The sequence below is a fragment of the Pelobates fuscus genome, chromosome 5 (genome assembly GCF_036172605.1).
Source record: "Pelobates fuscus isolate aPelFus1 chromosome 5, aPelFus1.pri, whole genome shotgun sequence".
NCBI lineage: Eukaryota > Metazoa > Chordata > Amphibia > Anura > Pelobatidae > Pelobates > Pelobates fuscus.
Genome location: NC_086321.1, coordinates 143300079 through 143318001, shown reverse-complemented (window position 1 = coordinate 143318001; position 17923 = coordinate 143300079). Strand labels below are relative to the sequence as shown.

Sequence of the window (17923 nt, the reverse complement as noted above, 5' to 3'; positions counted from 1 at the left end):
GGAAAAGCTGCAAGTCTCTTGTCTGCATCCTTTGCAAGCCCTCCCCTTTCTCATTAAGAAGCCCATGGAGCGACTAGCGCGTGCCTGTGATCTTTCTAATGATTTTCAATGAGCTGTAATACAGCTTAAAGGGACAATGTTGTCACCAAAACAACTTTAGCTTAATGAAACAGTTTTGGTGTATAGATCATGCCGCTGCAGTCTCATTGTTCCATTCTCAGCTATTTAACGCTTTAACATTTATGCTGCCTTATCACATCTCCCTGCATGTAAATGCGTTCTTAAATACTTCCTATTAAAAAATATATGATGTTCAATCTGTTTAATTTCGAATTTCTTATCTCCTCCGCTCCTCCTGTGTGTGTTTCAGTTTTAATTTACAAAGCAGGAGATAAAAACATTTAAAGTATGTTACATCTGACTGAAAGTGAAACCATAATTTGTTTCATGCAGGCTGTTAGTCACAGCCAGGGGAGGTGTGGCTAGGGCTGCATAAACAGAAACAAAAGTAGTTTAACCCCTTAACGCCGTACCATGCCGTCCCGCTTTAAGTGGGCTTTAAAGCCGTTGTGGCGGCATGGTACGTTGTAACGGCTTTAAGCCCCTGGAGGAGAGGTGTACTCACCTCCGCCGCGATCCTCTTCTGGGGGGCTGCCTGACAGCCCAGGCAGCCCCCCTCCGGCAAATGAGGCCCCCGGGGTCCATGTGATCGCTCTCAAAGAGCGATCACATGGCCCCCTATAGCTGGCTATGGATCTGCCAGCAGGGGGACTGTTTGAAATATCAGACAGTCCCCCTGCTGGTGGGAAAGTAAAAAAAAAAAAAAAATTAGACATGTGTAAAAATAAATTAAATATATTTTTATATATATATATATATATATATATATATATATAAACAAAATACCAAAGCCAGGCACTCCTCCGTACTTCTAGTTTTCAAAGTATTATGGGCCTAGGTGCAATCCCGCGTTATATATATAGATAGATAGTGAAGGGAGCACACTAGGTCTTAAAAATCGTGCAAAAGTATTTATTGCATTCAAAAAGAATACAACGCTGTGGTACAACAAATCAACGTTTCGACCCTGCTGGGTCTTTATCAAGATCTTGATAAAGACCCAGCAGGGTCGAAACGTTGATTTGTTGTACCACAGCGTTGTATTCTTTTTGAATGCAATAAATACTTTTGCACGATTTTTAAGACCTAGTGTGCTCCCTTCACTATCTATCTATATATATATATATATATATATATATATATATAAAATATGTATATATATTATATATATATATAATATATATACATATTATATATATGTAACGTCATACAAAGTGTATTTTAATATTAATATTTATAATAGATGTACATATATATTATATATAAATAAGTATAATTAAAATAATAAATAAATAAAATAATAAAATAAATAAATAAAATATTGAAACAAAATTTAATATCAATTATATATGCATATATAATTTCATTCTAACTGTATTTTGTTATTAATATATATATATATATATAGGTAACAAAATACACTTAGAATGACATTCTCTATATATCTATCTATATATAAAATACAAATAACCGCAAATATATATATATATATATATATATATATATAGATAAATACATATAATTACATAAAAGATGACATTAGTATACACGTAGAATTTAAATACCTATAAATGCATATATATTAAAATTCTACGTGTATATTTAAATAATCTTTTAACGTAATTATGTGATTTGATTAATTAAAATTTTATTTAGCACTTACAGCTTTACTATTATGCAATAAGCCTGTTATAACTTACAAAATTGCCTCATAACAATGGTTAACTACCTACAGCGACAGTTATTCTTAACCTGTTTTAATATGTACACAAGCTGATTATTGGTTACTTAAATTTTACAATATAAAATTTGTGCAAAGTATTCTACATGCTACCTAATGGCTAACTACTCTGTCTATATGCTTGTCAATCTGATAGGGCATGAAGAGCCCACTTGTTGTATTTTTTCATGCACGCAAAAATAAAGAATTAAAAAAAAAAAAAAAAATTTGATTGACATGCCTGACAACACAGGGAGAAAGTGCAGATAATTTAATTTGCAAGCACTATATTTGACCCTGTAACTCTCCAAGACACCATAAAACCTGTACATAGGGGGTACTGTTTTACTCGGGAGACTTCGCTGAACTCAAATATTAGTGTTTCAAACTGGTAAATTGTATTACAACAATGATATTTTAAGTAAAAGTGACGTTTTTCGCATTTTTTACAAGGTCTATTTATGGTCTATATTATTGTTGTAATATGTTTTACTGTTTTAAAACACTAATATTTGTGTTTAGTGAAGTCTCCCGATAATAACAGTACCCCCCATGTACAGGTTTTATGGTGTTTTGGAAAGTTAGAGAGTCACATATAAGGCTTGCATTTCATTTTTTTAACATTGAAATTTGCCAGATTGGTTATGTTGCCTTTGAGAGCGTATGGTAGCCCAGGAATGAGAATTACCCCCATGATGGCATACCATTTGCAAAAGTAGACAACCCGAGGTATTGCAAGTGGGGTATGTCCAGTCTTTCTTAGTAGCCACTTAGTCACAAACACTGGCCAAATATTAGTTTTTTGCTTTTTTTCACACAAAAACAAATATGAACGCTAACTTTGGCCAGTGTTTGTGACTAAGCGGCTACTAAAAAAGACTAAACATACCCCACTTTCAATACCTTGGCTTGTCTACTTTTACAAATGCTATGCCATTCTCATTCCTGGCTACCACACCGTCTCAAAGGTAACATTACTAATCTGGAAAATTTCAATTTGAAAATGGAATGTTCTATATTTGACCCTGTAACTTTCCAAAACAACATAAAACCTGTTAATGGGGGGTACTGTTGTACTCGTGACACATCGCTGAAAAATATGTGCGTTTTTTGCAGTAAAACCTAACAGTATTATGACATTCACAGTTAAAATGTCAGACGGAAATGCAAATTTAAAAAAAAATCTTATTTTCTCACATTTTTAAAAAAAATGTTATTCATAATAAATGATGTTCCATATATGAATAGTTAATGATAGATTAAAGCCCTGTTTCTTCTGAACAAAATGATATATAATAAGTGTGGGTGCATATAATTTGAAAGAGGGGAACTACGGGTGAACAGACGTATAGCGCAAATTCTAGTTTTTGTTTACGTTTTGTTTTGATCAGAACGTGCACTATTGACTCCGTCCTGAAGGGGTTAACTTCTAAATGGCAGCAAATTGAGCACTGTGACTGCAGGAGCAAAATATATTCACCAAAGCCCACTGAACTTATCACATCTTTTAGCTCTATGGAGCTAATGGAAGTGGAATGAAACCTCCCTTGCTAGGTGTTTTTTCCCAAAATATAAAAGTGACAATTTCTATGAAGGTAGCACAAGTATATACTGTCATAAATGTGACAGGCTCCAGATACCTAAGGCATTCCAGCAAGCTGAAGTATTTTATGTGTGTTTAGTGTCCCTTTAAAAAAAATACTTAAATATTATACGGTACTTATAATATTTATTCATAATGTAAATGTATTCCTTTTACCCCACATGGCATACATGTGTGGCAATTGACTTGCTATGCCAATCTAATGCTTCACATTAAATACTAAGCCTGTCAAGGGAAAGTGACTCTAGTGACTACCTTACTGACAGCTACTATACGTATACAGACTGGCAAATGTAAACATTGCAATTTCTCAGAAACAACAATGTTTACATGTGTCATCTGCAGGGTCAGCGTTTATGCACCTAAAACCACATTAAAATGATGGAGTGATGGCTAACCTTGACACTTTAGATACCTGTAAGAGATACTTCCATGATACTTTAGCATATCCTCCAACATTAGCATCACTAGAATCGGGATGCTGCTGGGAGGTGGTAAAGGCAACAGGCAAGTGATACAATTGTATCACTGGCTTTGCTAAAAGGGGGCAACCAAATTACTGTCAGATCAACCTGACGTGAATGCTCACCAGGCTACTTGCCTATCAAGCAGGCCAGCCCACTGTGGGAAAGACATGCATAGAGCAATGTTTCAGCACTCTCTGCAGGGTACTAGTGATGTATTTGAGCTACGCTTTTTGTGGACAATTCTCTGAACTGGCAAAATGTAGGACACCAGAGAACCAAGTCGGGACAGTGGGACTATCCCTTACATTTTGGGACGGCTGGGAGGCCTGCTTTAGTCTTGCTAAGTAAGTGAGCATCATTGCCCATACAGTTTTCAAATAGATGGGATGCAATATTTGCCATCACTAAAGTCTAACTAAGCATCAAAGGACTTTTAGACCATAAATAGTAAATGCTAATGGGAAACATGAGACGAAAGCCCCCAGTCAGTTTGATTGTCAATGTTTCCATCACCATAGGCTAGGGGTGGAGATGAAGGGGCTTTGGGGACTTATGCCCTGGATGTGTTTTGTTTTTTTAGCACCAGAACCAAAAGGTTGGTGGAGGGGGCAGGAAGATAATAGTATTTACTTTTTTTTTTTTTTTTTTTATATCAAGCAGGTGTCTATTATTAAAAGTAAGATCAGTAGTATACTGTCAGAATATAACTGTCAGAAGTGGACGTGCTTGGAAACAGGACTTAGCTGCATTCCCCTCTATTAGTAAGTTAGTATGGCAGGATCATATTGAATACCTGGCTGTACGGCATATGCATGCTGTTCATGAATAAATAGGACAGAACATAAAAGGACAGGAACGGGTAATGATATATTCTCACCGTTAGCTTATAGGGACACTATAGTCACCTGAACAACTCTAGCTTAATGAAGCAGTTTTGGTGTATAGAACATGCCCCTGCAGCCTCACTGCTCAATCCTTTGCCATTTAGGAGTTAAATCCCTTTGTTTATGAACCCTAGTCACACCTCTCTGCATGTGACTTGCACAGCCTTCCATAAACACTTCCTGTAAAGAGAGCCCTATTTAGGCTTTCTTTATTGCAAGTTCTGTTTAATTAAGATTTTCTTATCCCCTGCTATGTTAATAGCTTGCTAGAACCTGCAAGAGCATCCTGTATGTGATTAAAGTTCAATTTAGAGATTTAGATACAATTATTTAAGGTAAATTACATCTGTTTGAAAGTGAAACCAGTTTTTATCTGTCAGTCATAGCCAGGGGAGGTGTGGCTAGGGCTGCATAAACAGAAACAAAGTGATTTAACTCCTAAATGACAGTGAATTGAGCAGTGAAATTGCAGGGGAAAGATCTATACACTAAAACTGCTTTATTTAGCTAAAGTAATTTAGGTGACTATAGTGTTCCTTTAATGGTCATCAAGTTTTCCTTTGAGTTTAAGCCCCAGGTATATCGAACACTTAGCTACTCCCATGGCCGTCACTTCCTCTGATATAATCAACACAGAACAAGGATAATGGGATATAAACCAAGAGAAAGCACTGAGGATGATGAAGGTAATATAAGCAGAAAGAAACCTGTTTTGGGCACAGAGAGACAGTAACAGACAGAATACAGGTGCCTGAGATAGACAGTACTCGCACTAAGACAACCAGAAACCACACAGACCTCATCCATATAGCCTGCGGTTTATCCTCCTTTACCAACATTCAGTGTGCACTGTGGAACGCCCATTCAATCTGTAGTAATATTAAATCAACAGTTATACACCACCTTGTCATCTCTAACTCACTCACAAAACTGGCACTCACTGAGACCTGGCTGTCCCCCTCTGATACCGCTACTCCCGCTTCTTTATGTTTCGGTGGACTACAAATCTCCCACACTCCCAGATTTGACTGTAAAGGAGGCGGTGTAGGCATCCTTCTCTTCCCTCAATGTACCTTTCAACCTATCCTTTCTGCCCCTGCCCTTTCCTTTGAAGTTCACACTGTCTGCCTTTTTAAGCCCACTCCTTTAAGAATTGCCCCCCCCCCTCCCCCCATACCCCCCGGTCATCCTAGGCTATTCATTTAACACTTTTCTTCCTGGCTACCCCACTTTCTAGCACTCCCTCATACTTGGGGACTTTAACATCCCAATCAACAACCTCAACTGCCCTGATGCCTCCCTTCTGCTCTCTGTATCTCCTCCTTTGGCCTCACGCAGTTGTCTACTTCAGCAACTCATACAGCAGGAAACAATCTTGACCTCATCTTCACCAATCTCTGTACCACCTCTAATCTCTCCACTGTTCCATTTCCATTATCTGACCACCATCTGCTAACATTTGACATCAGAATATCCCATACCCAAATTTCACCACCCTCAACTCTCCAATCTTGCAGAAACCTCAACTGCCTTGATCTCCACCAAACTCTCCTTTTACTCATCTCAAATCTAACTTGCCCTAACTCTGCAACCTCACTCTACAACTCAACCCTCTCCTCTCAACATCATTGCACCTCCTACAATTAAACGCAGCAAGCTCCCCCAATTACAACCCTGGCACACCAAGCTGACCTATTACCTCCAAAAATGGTCCTGAACTGCTAAACGCTGCTGGAGAAAGTCTCACTTTGCATCTGACTTCCTCCACTATATATTTATGCTGTACTCCTACAGCCTAGCTCCTTCCGCTGCAAAAGTAAATTACTTTAACACACTCATAAGTACACTGTCCTATCAACCCAAACACCTACTTCACACTTTTGATCCTCTTCTTCGCCCTTTTACTCCCCCTCCTTCTACCACCTTGTCCGACAAACTTTGCATCTCACTTCACTGAGAGGATCTCTACAGAGATCGCTAATTTCTCTCCATTCCCTACCAATACATCACCCAACCCCACTCCCTCCATCATTCTACACTCATTCGCACCAGCTACAGCAGAAGAGGTTGCTGCTCTGCCCCAGTCCTCCCGCCCCACCACCTGTTCCCTCTGTCCTATTTCCTCATATCTCATCCACACTTTGTCTCCCTCTCCTCTGGCACATTTCCCTCACCCTTCAAACATGTAACTGTAACCCCAATGAAAAAGCCCAGCCTTGACCCCAACTTCCCATCCAACTACCGCCCGATATCGCTACTACCATTTGCCTCCAAGATCCTGGAGAGAATTGTGTACACCAGACTAACTTTTTCGAATCCAACTCTCTGCTTGACCCCCTTCAGTCTGGATTCTGCGCTGGTCATTCTGTCGAAACATCTGTAATCAAAGTTTCCAACAATTTAATAGCTGCTTAATCTCGCGGCAATTACTCTATCCTAATTCTCTGTGATCTTTCCTCTGCCTTTCACACTGCTGATCATCAACAGCTTCTTCGCATTCTCCGTAATTTTGGTCTACGGGATACTGCTCTCTCCTGGTGCTCCTCCTACCTCTCCCAGCGCTCTTTCAGTGTTTCTTTCTCTGACTCTGCCCCTTTCCCCCCAACCACTCTCTGTCGGCGTCCCCCAAGATTCTGTCCTTGGTCCCCTACTATTCTCTATCTATACTGCCTCCCTTGTTAAACTCATCAGCTCCTTTGGCTTCCATTATCATTTCTATGTGGATGACACGCAAATCTACATGTCCTCTCATGATCTCTCTCCGCCCATCTTGACTCTACTATAATACTGAGTTTCAATACTACCATAATACAGAGTATCATTACTACCATAATATAGAGCAGGGATAGGCAACCTTCGGCACTCCAGATGTTGTGGACTACATCCCCCATAATGCTCTTACACCCATAATGATGGTAAAGCATCTTGGGAGGTGTAGTCCAAAACATCTAGAGTGCCGAAGGTTGCCTATACCTGATATAGAGTATCAATACTACCATAATACAGAGTATCAATACTACCATAATACAGACTATATCAATACTACCATAATACAGAGTATCAATACTACCATGATACTGAGTTTCAATACTACCATAATACAGAGTTTCAATACTACCATAATACAGACTATCAATACTACCATAATACAGACTATCAATACTACCATAATACAGACTATCAATACTACCATAATACAGACTATCATTACTACCATATTACAGAGTATCAATACTAAGATAATACAGAGTTTCAATACTACCATAATACAAAGTATCAATACTACCATGATACAGACTATCAATACTACCATAATACAGACTATCAATACTACCATAATACAGACTATCATTACTACCATAATACAGACTATCAATCATTACTACCATAATACAGAGTATAATTTCTATTACCGTATATTACAGAGTATCATTACTACCATAATATAGAGTATGAATACTACCATAATACGGGGTAAAAGTCCTACTATATTACAGAGTATGAATACTACCATAATACAGAGTATCAATACTACTATAATACAGAGTTTCAATACTACCATAATACATGGTACAATTACTATAATACAGGGTACCATTAATACCATCATACAGGTAAATACAGTGTCCGTCCCCAGGCTGGGAGCATGTTATTAGTACAATGCTGGCAGTCCTGGGCCTGATGTTGTGTGAGGAGCCGCACTGACAGGAAGGACACGTATTATGTGGCAGCACGGTGTGTGACAGTATTATTATGTGACAGCATTGTGTGTGACAGCATTATGTGACAGCATTGTGTGTGACAGTATTATGTGACAGCATTGTGTGACAGTCCGGTGTGTGACAGTATTATGTGACAGCATTGTGTGTGACAGCACAGGGTGTAACAGGACGGTGTGCGACAGTATTATGTGACAGCATGGTGTGTGACAGCATTATGTGACAGCACGGTGTGTGTGACAGCCCGGTGTGTGACAGTATTATGTGACAGCATTGTGTGTGACAGTATTATGTGACAGCATTGTGTGTGACAGCACAGGGTGTAACATCACGGTGTGTGACAGTATTATGTGACAGCCCGGTGTGTGACAGCATTATGTGACAGCACGGTGTGTGACAGCATTGTGTGACAGTCCGGTGTGTGACAGAATTATGTGACAGCACGATGTGTGACAGCATTATGTGACAGCATGGTTTGTGACAGTATTATGTGACAGCACGGTGTGTGACAGCATTGTGTGACAGTCCGGTGTGTGTGACAGTCCGGTGTGTGACAGCATTATGTGAAAGCACGGTGTGTGACAGCATTGTGTGACAGTCCGGTGTGTGACAGCATTATGTGTGACAGCATTGTGTGACAGTCCGGTGTGTGACAGCACGGTGTGTGACAGTATTATGTGACAGCATTGTGTGTGACAGTATTATGTGACAGCACGGTGTGTGACAGCATTGTGTGACAGTCCGGTGTGTGTGACAGTCCGGTGTGTGACAGCATGGTGTGTGACAGTCCGGTGTGTGTGACAGTCCGGTGTGTGACAGTATTATGTGACAGCATTGTGTGTGACAGCACAGGGTGTAACAGCACGGTGTGTGACAGTATTATGTGACAGCAGGGTGTGTGACAGTATTATGTGACAGCATTGTGTGACAGTCCGGTGTGTGACAGTATTATGTGACAGCATTATGTGTGACAGCACAGGGTGTAACAGCACGGTGTGTGACAGTATTATGTGACAGCACAGTGTGTGACAGCATTGTGTGACAGTCCAGTGTGTGTGACAGTCCGGTGTGTGACAGCATTATGTGACAGCACGGTGTGTGACAGTATTATGTGACAGCCCGGTGTGTGACAGCATTGTGTGACAGCATTGTGTGACAGTCCGGTGTGTGACAGCATTATGTGACAGCACGGTGTGTGACAGTATTATGTGACAGCATTATGTGACAGCACGGTGTGTGACAGCATTGTGTGACAGTCCGGTGTGTGACAGCATTGTGTGACAGTCCGGTGTGTGACAGCATTGTGTGACAGCACGGTGTGTGACAGCATTGTGTGACAGTCCGGTGTGTGACAGTCCGGTGTGTGACAGTCCGGTGTGTGACAGTCCGGTGTGTGTGACAGTATTATGTGACAGCATTGTGTGTGACAGTATTATGTGACAGCATTGTGTGTGACAGCACAGGGTGTAACAGCACGGTGTGTGACAGTATTATGTGACAGCATTGTGTGACAGTCCGGTGTGTGTGACAGTATTATGTGACAGTCCAGTGTGTGTGACAGTCCGGTGTGTGACAGCATTATGTGACAGCACAGTGTGTGACAGTATTATGTGACAGTCCGGTGTGTGACAGCATTGTGTGACAGTCCGGTGTGTGTGACAGTCCGGTGTGTGACAGTATTATGTGACAGTCCGGTGTGTGACAGCATTATGTGACAGCACGGTGTGTGACAGGTGACGGCCGGCCCGGAGAGCTGACAGCAGGGGGTCTCGGGCCCGGAGGGGGCGGTGCGGCCGTGTTTGCTGATAGGAGCAGGCCCGGCTTCACTGTCACAGCCAGCACCAGGGACAGCGGCCGAGACCAGCTCTGTCAGCCTCCGGTACAGCTCATCCCACCGGCCCTCCCCCGCCCGTCTCACCTGTCAGCCCCATCAGCTTCCCATCCGCCGCCGCTGCCGCCGCTCTCCACTGACAACACGGCGCAGTACGGAGGCCCGGAGAGGACACGATAGGACAGCAACGGGAGCAGCGACCGCGCATGCGCGAGGACCGGCCGCGCCAGACAAAGGCATCATCAGCTGGGCAGCGCTGTCACCATAGGCTGTCACTGGCTGCACGGCGGCCCACGGCACCAGAACCCACGGATACACCGGGGGCGCCCTCAGCACGCAGGCCGCCTGCAGCCGAGATCGAAACCTCCTCAGGATTATCTCCAATAACAGACCCCTAGACAGGCTCACGAATACATTTTATAACAGCAAAATAATATATGGGAGAAAATCTCACATGTATAATACCCCACCCAAAATATTATGTGACCCACACAATGCATACCTGTAAAACCTGTGCATGTTATTCTGGTGGGTGGATGGCTGGACCCTATATATGATTGATTGATTGATTGATTGCATGAATGGATGGATAATAGATAGTGTAGTGATATTAGAATGCATTGGTTGACTTTGCAAATAGTATGCCGTGAGGAGGGTAATTTTAATTCTGGGCTGCCATATGGTCTCAAAGGCAACATAGGCACAGCAAACCAACCTGGCAAAATTCAATGTCTAAAAACTGAAATGGACAAGCCATAATAGCTGACCCTGTATCTTCCCAAAATCCCATAAAACCTGTACATCTGGGGAATTTTTAAGTGGGTTGTCTACTTTTGCAACTGGTATTCCATTATGGGGGTAATTTTCATTCCTGGGCTGCCATACGGTCTCAAAGGCAACATAACCAATCTGGCAAATGTCAATGTGTAAAATGCTGAAATGGGCAAGCTCTTTATTTGACTAACTCCCCAAAACACCATGAAACCTGTACATGGGCCATCAGTGTACTCCTGCAACAACACAGCATAGAATTATGTGAGTTTTATTGCAGTAAAAGCTAACAGTGAAATTACATTCTCAGTTAAAATGCCACGCAGGAGTTGGAAATTAATGTTCAATTTCTCACACATTTTATTTTTATTCATATTAAATTATGTTTCACATATAAATATCTGATGTGTAATACAAGCCTTGTTTCTCCTGAACAAAATGATATATTATAAGTGTAAGTGCACTTAATATGAAAGTAAACTAAAGTTGAACAAACATATTGGTCAAATTCTAGATTTTGTTTTACAATTGCCTCCATCCTCAAGAAGTTAAACACAGGGAAGATGGAAAAACATTCATCTAGGATACCTGGGAACAGATGATTATGAGACCTCAGAGTCTTACACTCTCTCTCTTCCTCACATATCGAACTGATCAAAAAGCTTCCTTACCAGTGGTACTTTTCTCCTCACCTGCACACATCAGTCCAACTAAAACCAACAAATGTTAGAGATGTTTCTAAGAAGAGGGAACTATGGCACACATATGGTGGAGCTGCTCACAAACGTCTAGCAAGACATAGCAAAAATTATTGGATCAAGCACCGGGGTGCAATTGCCACATGCACTAGAATGTCATGTGCTCTTCAATTACCCAACTATGCAACCAAATCAATACTAAATCTTTAATATTGTTATACCAGCTCTGTTAACAATAGTGCAAAACAGAACAAATCTGTACCATATGAATAGGGAATCAGAAAACCGGGTGTATTTGATAAAGGTAAAATACCAGCAAATTTGGGAAATACCACGGGCCCATTGATAATGTTTTGTTGAGGAAGCTGGTGGAGAGTAGGCGACATATTAAGTCCTGTCCGACACGCGTACTTATGGATGCATTGCCATTTCTGTATAATGATATAATTTTAACTGAACAAAGTTAAAGATTATAGATGTATGATTAATGCAAATGTAATATTCAGTATTAACACCCCTTTCCGGTTTAATTTAATTGAGACCAAGTATTGTAAATTTTCATACAACAGAAGCCATGAGATAGGGCAGCTACTTTTTTCATTGTTTAAGATGTTTTTGTTTTTTTATCTGAATATGTGACTTGTATGCATAAGAATTGAGTCTCAATAAAATACAATTTGCAAAATTAAAAAAATAAAAATAAGTTGAACACAATAATAATAATGTTCTAACATAGGAAGAGTTCAGAAATCAATATTTGGTGGAATAACCCCGATTTTCAAATCAGTTTTCATGCATCATGGCATGCTCTCCACTGCTGGTGCAAACATTTGAGCAGCTTTGTTTGATGGATTGTGACCATTGGGGTTCAGGTCTACAGACCCATCCACATCTTGATTGACACAGACCACTATGCGAGAATTATTGATCTAAAACTGCACACCTTTACTAATTAGATCAAAAGAAGCAGTATGTTATGCCGTGTAGAAAGTATTGCAGTGATCAAGGACACTTCTTTTATTCCATTATTTATGAAACAGAGCATTAACTTCCATTTTTTTTCAAGTTGAAGAATTCAGTGATCATTTCACAGGCAGGTCCCCTTATTCTTTTATTTCTTTTAACTTTCATTCCTTACTTAAATACCTTTATTTGGCGTCTATTAGACATGAATACAATAGCTGTGGTGTAGTAAAATGCACTCTATCAAAATCTTACAATTGGTCAAAAAGGGCAGGTATCTATTCTAGGCACTCACATGGCTTGTTCAGTTTTATAATTTGTCAGTGCATGGGAGACTGATGTTGGTTGCACTCGGGAAACAATCTTTAATCAAGATATTTGGAATGCCTTCACATATTACTGAGCTTGTATCTCAACCCGATGTATAGGATTTCAAAGTGTTGTGTTTTTTTTTTGTGTTTTTTTTTTTACATTTAGTGTCTGGTGTTCCTGTGTTCCATTAAAGACTTTGTTGGAGTGGATTATCTCAAAATACATGAGATGGATTGTTTTATTTTCTAAACACCAAGTGTTGGTTAAGATTATAAACTCACTATGCACAAATTATAGTTGTGGGAGAAAACATGCTACTAACAGTAAAACATACACTTTTTAAATAAAAGAAGTCACACAGGCACATAGCATATTTTAAAATAAAAATATCTTGGAAAATAATACCAGCCACAGGAAAATTAAATGGTATACAATTCAAATATCGGATGTTCACGTAAACATTTTGCACCTCTGATCTTTGGAGGGGTGAAAGAATGGTCTTACCTATGGACTAATGACATACCACAAATATATCAATAGCTTTGCTTAACCCTCTAAGTTTGACCACATTGATTAGTTCTGCTTATACCTGGCTGTAAAATTAAACAGATGTTACTGCACAAGAGTGTTCTAAATGAAACAGAGCATTTAATGTTAGAGTTGTTCAACTTGGACAGTGCTCACTGTTTCCAAACTACGGTATTACACACAATGGTTGTCAAACTTTTGCTGGACTAGAACGCCTATCAGCTCTAGATTAATGGTGGGAATTCCATTCCAATAAAAGTTGTCGGGCTAAGAATTTCTCTAATCCTATTAGAACATACTGATGATTACACCCAGTGTATAGGCAATAAACATAATGGTAACTTTTTTTTTTTTTTTAATTATATTATTATAATAAAACAGAATTTGAACTGTACAAAAAGAACATAAGGAAGAGGTGACATTTGCTACTGCAAAAAAAAAAAAAAAGGTATAAATTACATTTAGTAACAAACGGTTGTCCAACTAATTGTGCAATAAAAATTAAAACCGCAAACTGTTAACACATATCAAAGAAGGGAAAATGCCACAGATTCCATTAGCTGAAACCAATGAGTTGTTCCCCTTGCAGAAAAGGTTTTATATTGGATGAACTCTATCGTTTTCTTAAAAAAAAAAAAAAGTTGCACAGAAGTGTTCTTATTTGTATAAAAATAGCAAAGATGTCCAAGTTATACTCTGTATTGTCTTTTTTTAAACCTGATTCTGAAGCAGTTCCTTTATAATGGCCCCCTATGAAAATTAGAGGTGGGTGGTGTCTAATAATTATATTGACACTGGCATTTACACCCACAAAGGCCACGGAAGTGATACCTGTTATTCCAGCTATGGCTTTTTCCTCTCTGACCACCAAAGGATGGGATTGCATTAAGTCTGCGTAGTCTAAGAAGTGCACATGCACGCACACAATTCATCCAAATACATGTATGTACAAATACACTTGCAATAATGAATTGCCAAGCTCTGTTGCATACAATATTGATTTGTGCTACTGTAAATACAGTGTCAGTTGCCTTTATCCATACATTAAAAATGTATGTACAATATAAATTTTGCCGCCGTTCTGTAAAGGCAGTCAAACCACCTAAAATTTTCAGGCTCCTACAGCCAGCAAAACATAATCCAAAACTGTATGTACACGTGTGATAACAATCAGGTATTGTATGATTTTTAGGGAATAAAAATGTACATTATCTGCATTCACACAACCAGTGCGCTAGCCATGAGCTACTGAAAATATCAGATTTCTTTTCGGATATCTATGTGCCTGCATTTTCAGTCAATGGATTGTGATAATACAAGTATTCCCTGAAGTAAATTAAAGTTTGCCTTGTCTTTTCTTAGAGTGTGTGGAGCAGGATTCCACACATAACCAGAACTACGATTCACATGTAACTAATATTTGTTCCCCATCTACGATCAACCTATTCCAACTGGTTCTCAGCTCGGTTTAGTGGGTGCTTTGATCCTGACAGTAGGTGTCCGAACTTGCAGCTTTGCCTGCTGATTCTGTGCATCTGTTGTAACTGTTGATACTGCTGTTGTCTGGTTGACAGAGGCCTGTATCTGTGGAGAAGCTGCTGCTGCCGCCGCTGCCAAGACCTGCTGCTGGAGAAATTTCTGCTGTACAACCTGTGCTGCTGCTGAACCGGCTGGTATGACCTGAACCTGTTGCTGACCTGTGGCCGTAGCCTGGGTCAGAGTCACAGTCTGTGGCTGGACCTTCAGAAGAAAGCAGACACAAAATAAATAGTGGGTAAAGAAGAAAAGGTTTTTTTTTTTTTTTTTTTTTTTTAAACAAAGTGGGACACTATGAATGTCTGGTGTTTCCAATGTATCTAAGTAATACTCCTAAAAAGAAACTGTTACATTCACACAATGCACAGTTTTCGCTTGAAAAGAATTGTAGCGGATACACAGCATTAACAGGCTGATGATACAAAATAATAAATGGTACATTAAAGGCTCTTTCTTCCTACCTGTTGTGATGCAGACACAACCTGCTGGAGAGTAGCAATCGCTGCTTGTTGCTGAACCACCTGAGGAAGTTTTGCAACCTGCAATAACACAACAAAACACAATCATAAGGCAATGTGATGTGGACAGATTTTAACATAATGCTGAAGATGTGCACATGCAGCATCAGTAGTAAGAGGAATATTTGGACATGGCAGTCACTTCCTCTGTTAATATAGTTTAAAAGGTTCATTTGTGTATGAAATTGGTACAGTGGACATTATTTAAATGTCACTTCCCCTAAACAACTTTCGCTTGATGAAAAGCTTTGTGTGTGAAGAGTGTGTCCTATATTTTAATTTTGCAAAAAAATGCAGATTTCAATAGAAATTGACACTTTTATAAATTAACCTTACACCCCCCATGGCTTTGAAGCAGACAACAGGTAATTTTACTTCCTGGTTTCGTTAGCTCAATGCAGCGGACCTCAAGAGATAGCAATTGCCCAGAGCACCTGACTTACAAAGACTTCTCATTGAGCTGTATTGGGAAGTCTGTGATTGGACAGCCACAGAAAGCCTGGGCGGGGTTAGAAGAGGAGAACTGCAGCTGTTGCAAGCTGTTCTTAAATATACCCCCAATGAAAAAAATACATAATTAAATGCATGCAAGTTTTCATTTGGAATATATCTACTAAATATGGATTTTTGTTTATTTTGTATTTGGGCAGTGGAGTGTCCGTTTAAGGGCTCCTAGTAAGGCAGTCTGTTGATGGCAGCATTTAGAGATATCAATTCAGTAGTTTAAAGAATAAAAGTTCTAGCAGACAATACAGTGGTTTGTATCGTTCATGCATTTCTGGGTGTCTCTTATTTCAATCACATTTACTTCTGTCAAAGAACCAGAAGGTTGTTTTCTTTTTTTCGTTTTTTTTTTTTTTAAAGTTTAGTAGCTTTGTAAGTTATAACCATGCAATAAACATAAAGATAGAAGGTATGCAGTAGCTTATCTCCTGAGTGGTGGTTAGCCCCCTAGTGAAATTAATTCACTAATAATGCACAAAAGTGTGAGGGGAACAGGAGAGAAAGGATATTGGTAGAGTATCCTATGGAGTGGAATACCCCACTAGTTGCAGGAAACAGTAAGGGTACAGTAGAGAACTTAACGTGCAACCTTAATGCGTGAATATTAAAACTTAACTTTTAAGAATACATTTCTAATATGTAAAAACTGTTAAGAGTCAACACCCAAAAACACTAGCGTGTAAAACAAAAAATAAATAAATCAGATAGAATAAAATCAACACTTGTCTGAGACTTGCACAAAGTACCCCACATACGTGAGGGGACTATTGTCTAAACTGTGTGTGGTAGCTGTAATTTTAGGACAATAAGTCGGGTACAGTGTGTCCAGTAGTATCTGGGAGTCCCAGTCAGGTATTTACCAACACTTGTCTGGGATATGTCGCAATTTGATAAAAAAATTTGTAGAGGGGATTATGGTCTAAATTGTGAGTGGATGCTATAGTTAGACAAAAAGTCGGGTAAAGAGAGCCCACCTGTATCTAGGAGCTGCAGAAAGGTGTTTCCAACACTTGTCTGGGATTAGCAGCAAGTTGAAACAAAATTAATAGTGGGGGTTTATTGTCTAAACTGCGCACAGTTTAGACAATAATATCCCAGATAAGTGTTGGTAAATACCTGGCTGGGACTCCCAGATACTACTGGACACACTGGACTTATTGTCTTACAGCTACCATGCACAGTTTAGACAATAGTCCCCTCACATATGTGGAGTACTGTATGCAAGTATCAGACAAGTGTTTTTTATTTATTGTTTATTTTATTCTATTTGCTTTATTTATTTTTTGTTTTACACACTAGTGTTTTTGAGTGTTGCCTCTTAACAGTTTTTACATATTAGAAATGTATCATTAAAAGTTAAGTTTTAATATTCACGCATTAAAGGGACACTATAGTCACCTGAACAACTTTAGCTTAATGAAGCAGTTTTGGTGTATAGAATATGCCACTGCAGCCTCACTGCTCAATCCTCTGCCATTTAGGAGATAAATACCTTTGTTTATGAACCATAGTCACACCTCCCTGCATGGTACTTGCACAGCCTTACATAAACACCCTATTTAGGCTTTCTTTATTGCAAGTTCTGTTTAATTAAGGTTTTCTTATGCCCTGCTATGTTAATAGCTTGCTAGACCCTGCAAGAGCCTCCTGTATGTGATTAAAGTTCAATTTAGAGATTGAGATTGAGATACAATTATTTAAGGTAAATTACATCTGTTTGAAAGTGAAACCAGTTTTTTTTTTTCATGC

The 17923-nt window shown here is 39.4% G+C and overlaps 2 protein-coding genes across 7 annotated transcripts in view; both read right to left on the bottom strand.

The window, feature by feature from the left end:
- The window catches only part of LOC134610966 (E1A-binding protein p400-like), a 156500-nt gene extending 145967 nt beyond the window's left edge, over positions 1-10533 (bottom strand). The window contains exon 1 of the mRNA XM_063454391.1: positions 10432-10533. The gene's annotated coding sequence lies outside the window, so the exon portion shown is untranslated. The remainder of the gene's footprint in view (positions 1-10431) is intronic.
- A 3784-nt stretch (positions 10534-14317) lies between these two features.
- LOC134610961 (E1A-binding protein p400-like) overlaps positions 14318-17923 on the bottom strand; it is an 83464-nt gene continuing 79858 nt past the window's right edge. For all 6 annotated transcript variants that reach the window (XM_063454374.1, XM_063454379.1, XM_063454378.1 and 3 more), the window contains exons 51-52: positions 15614-15691; positions 14318-15356 (exon numbers count right to left, since the gene is read on the bottom strand). In XM_063454374.1, the coding sequence (XP_063310444.1) occupies positions 15075-15356; positions 15614-15691 (360 nt within the window). In that variant the 3' untranslated portion in view covers positions 14318-15074. The remainder of the gene's footprint in view (positions 15357-15613; positions 15692-17923) is intronic.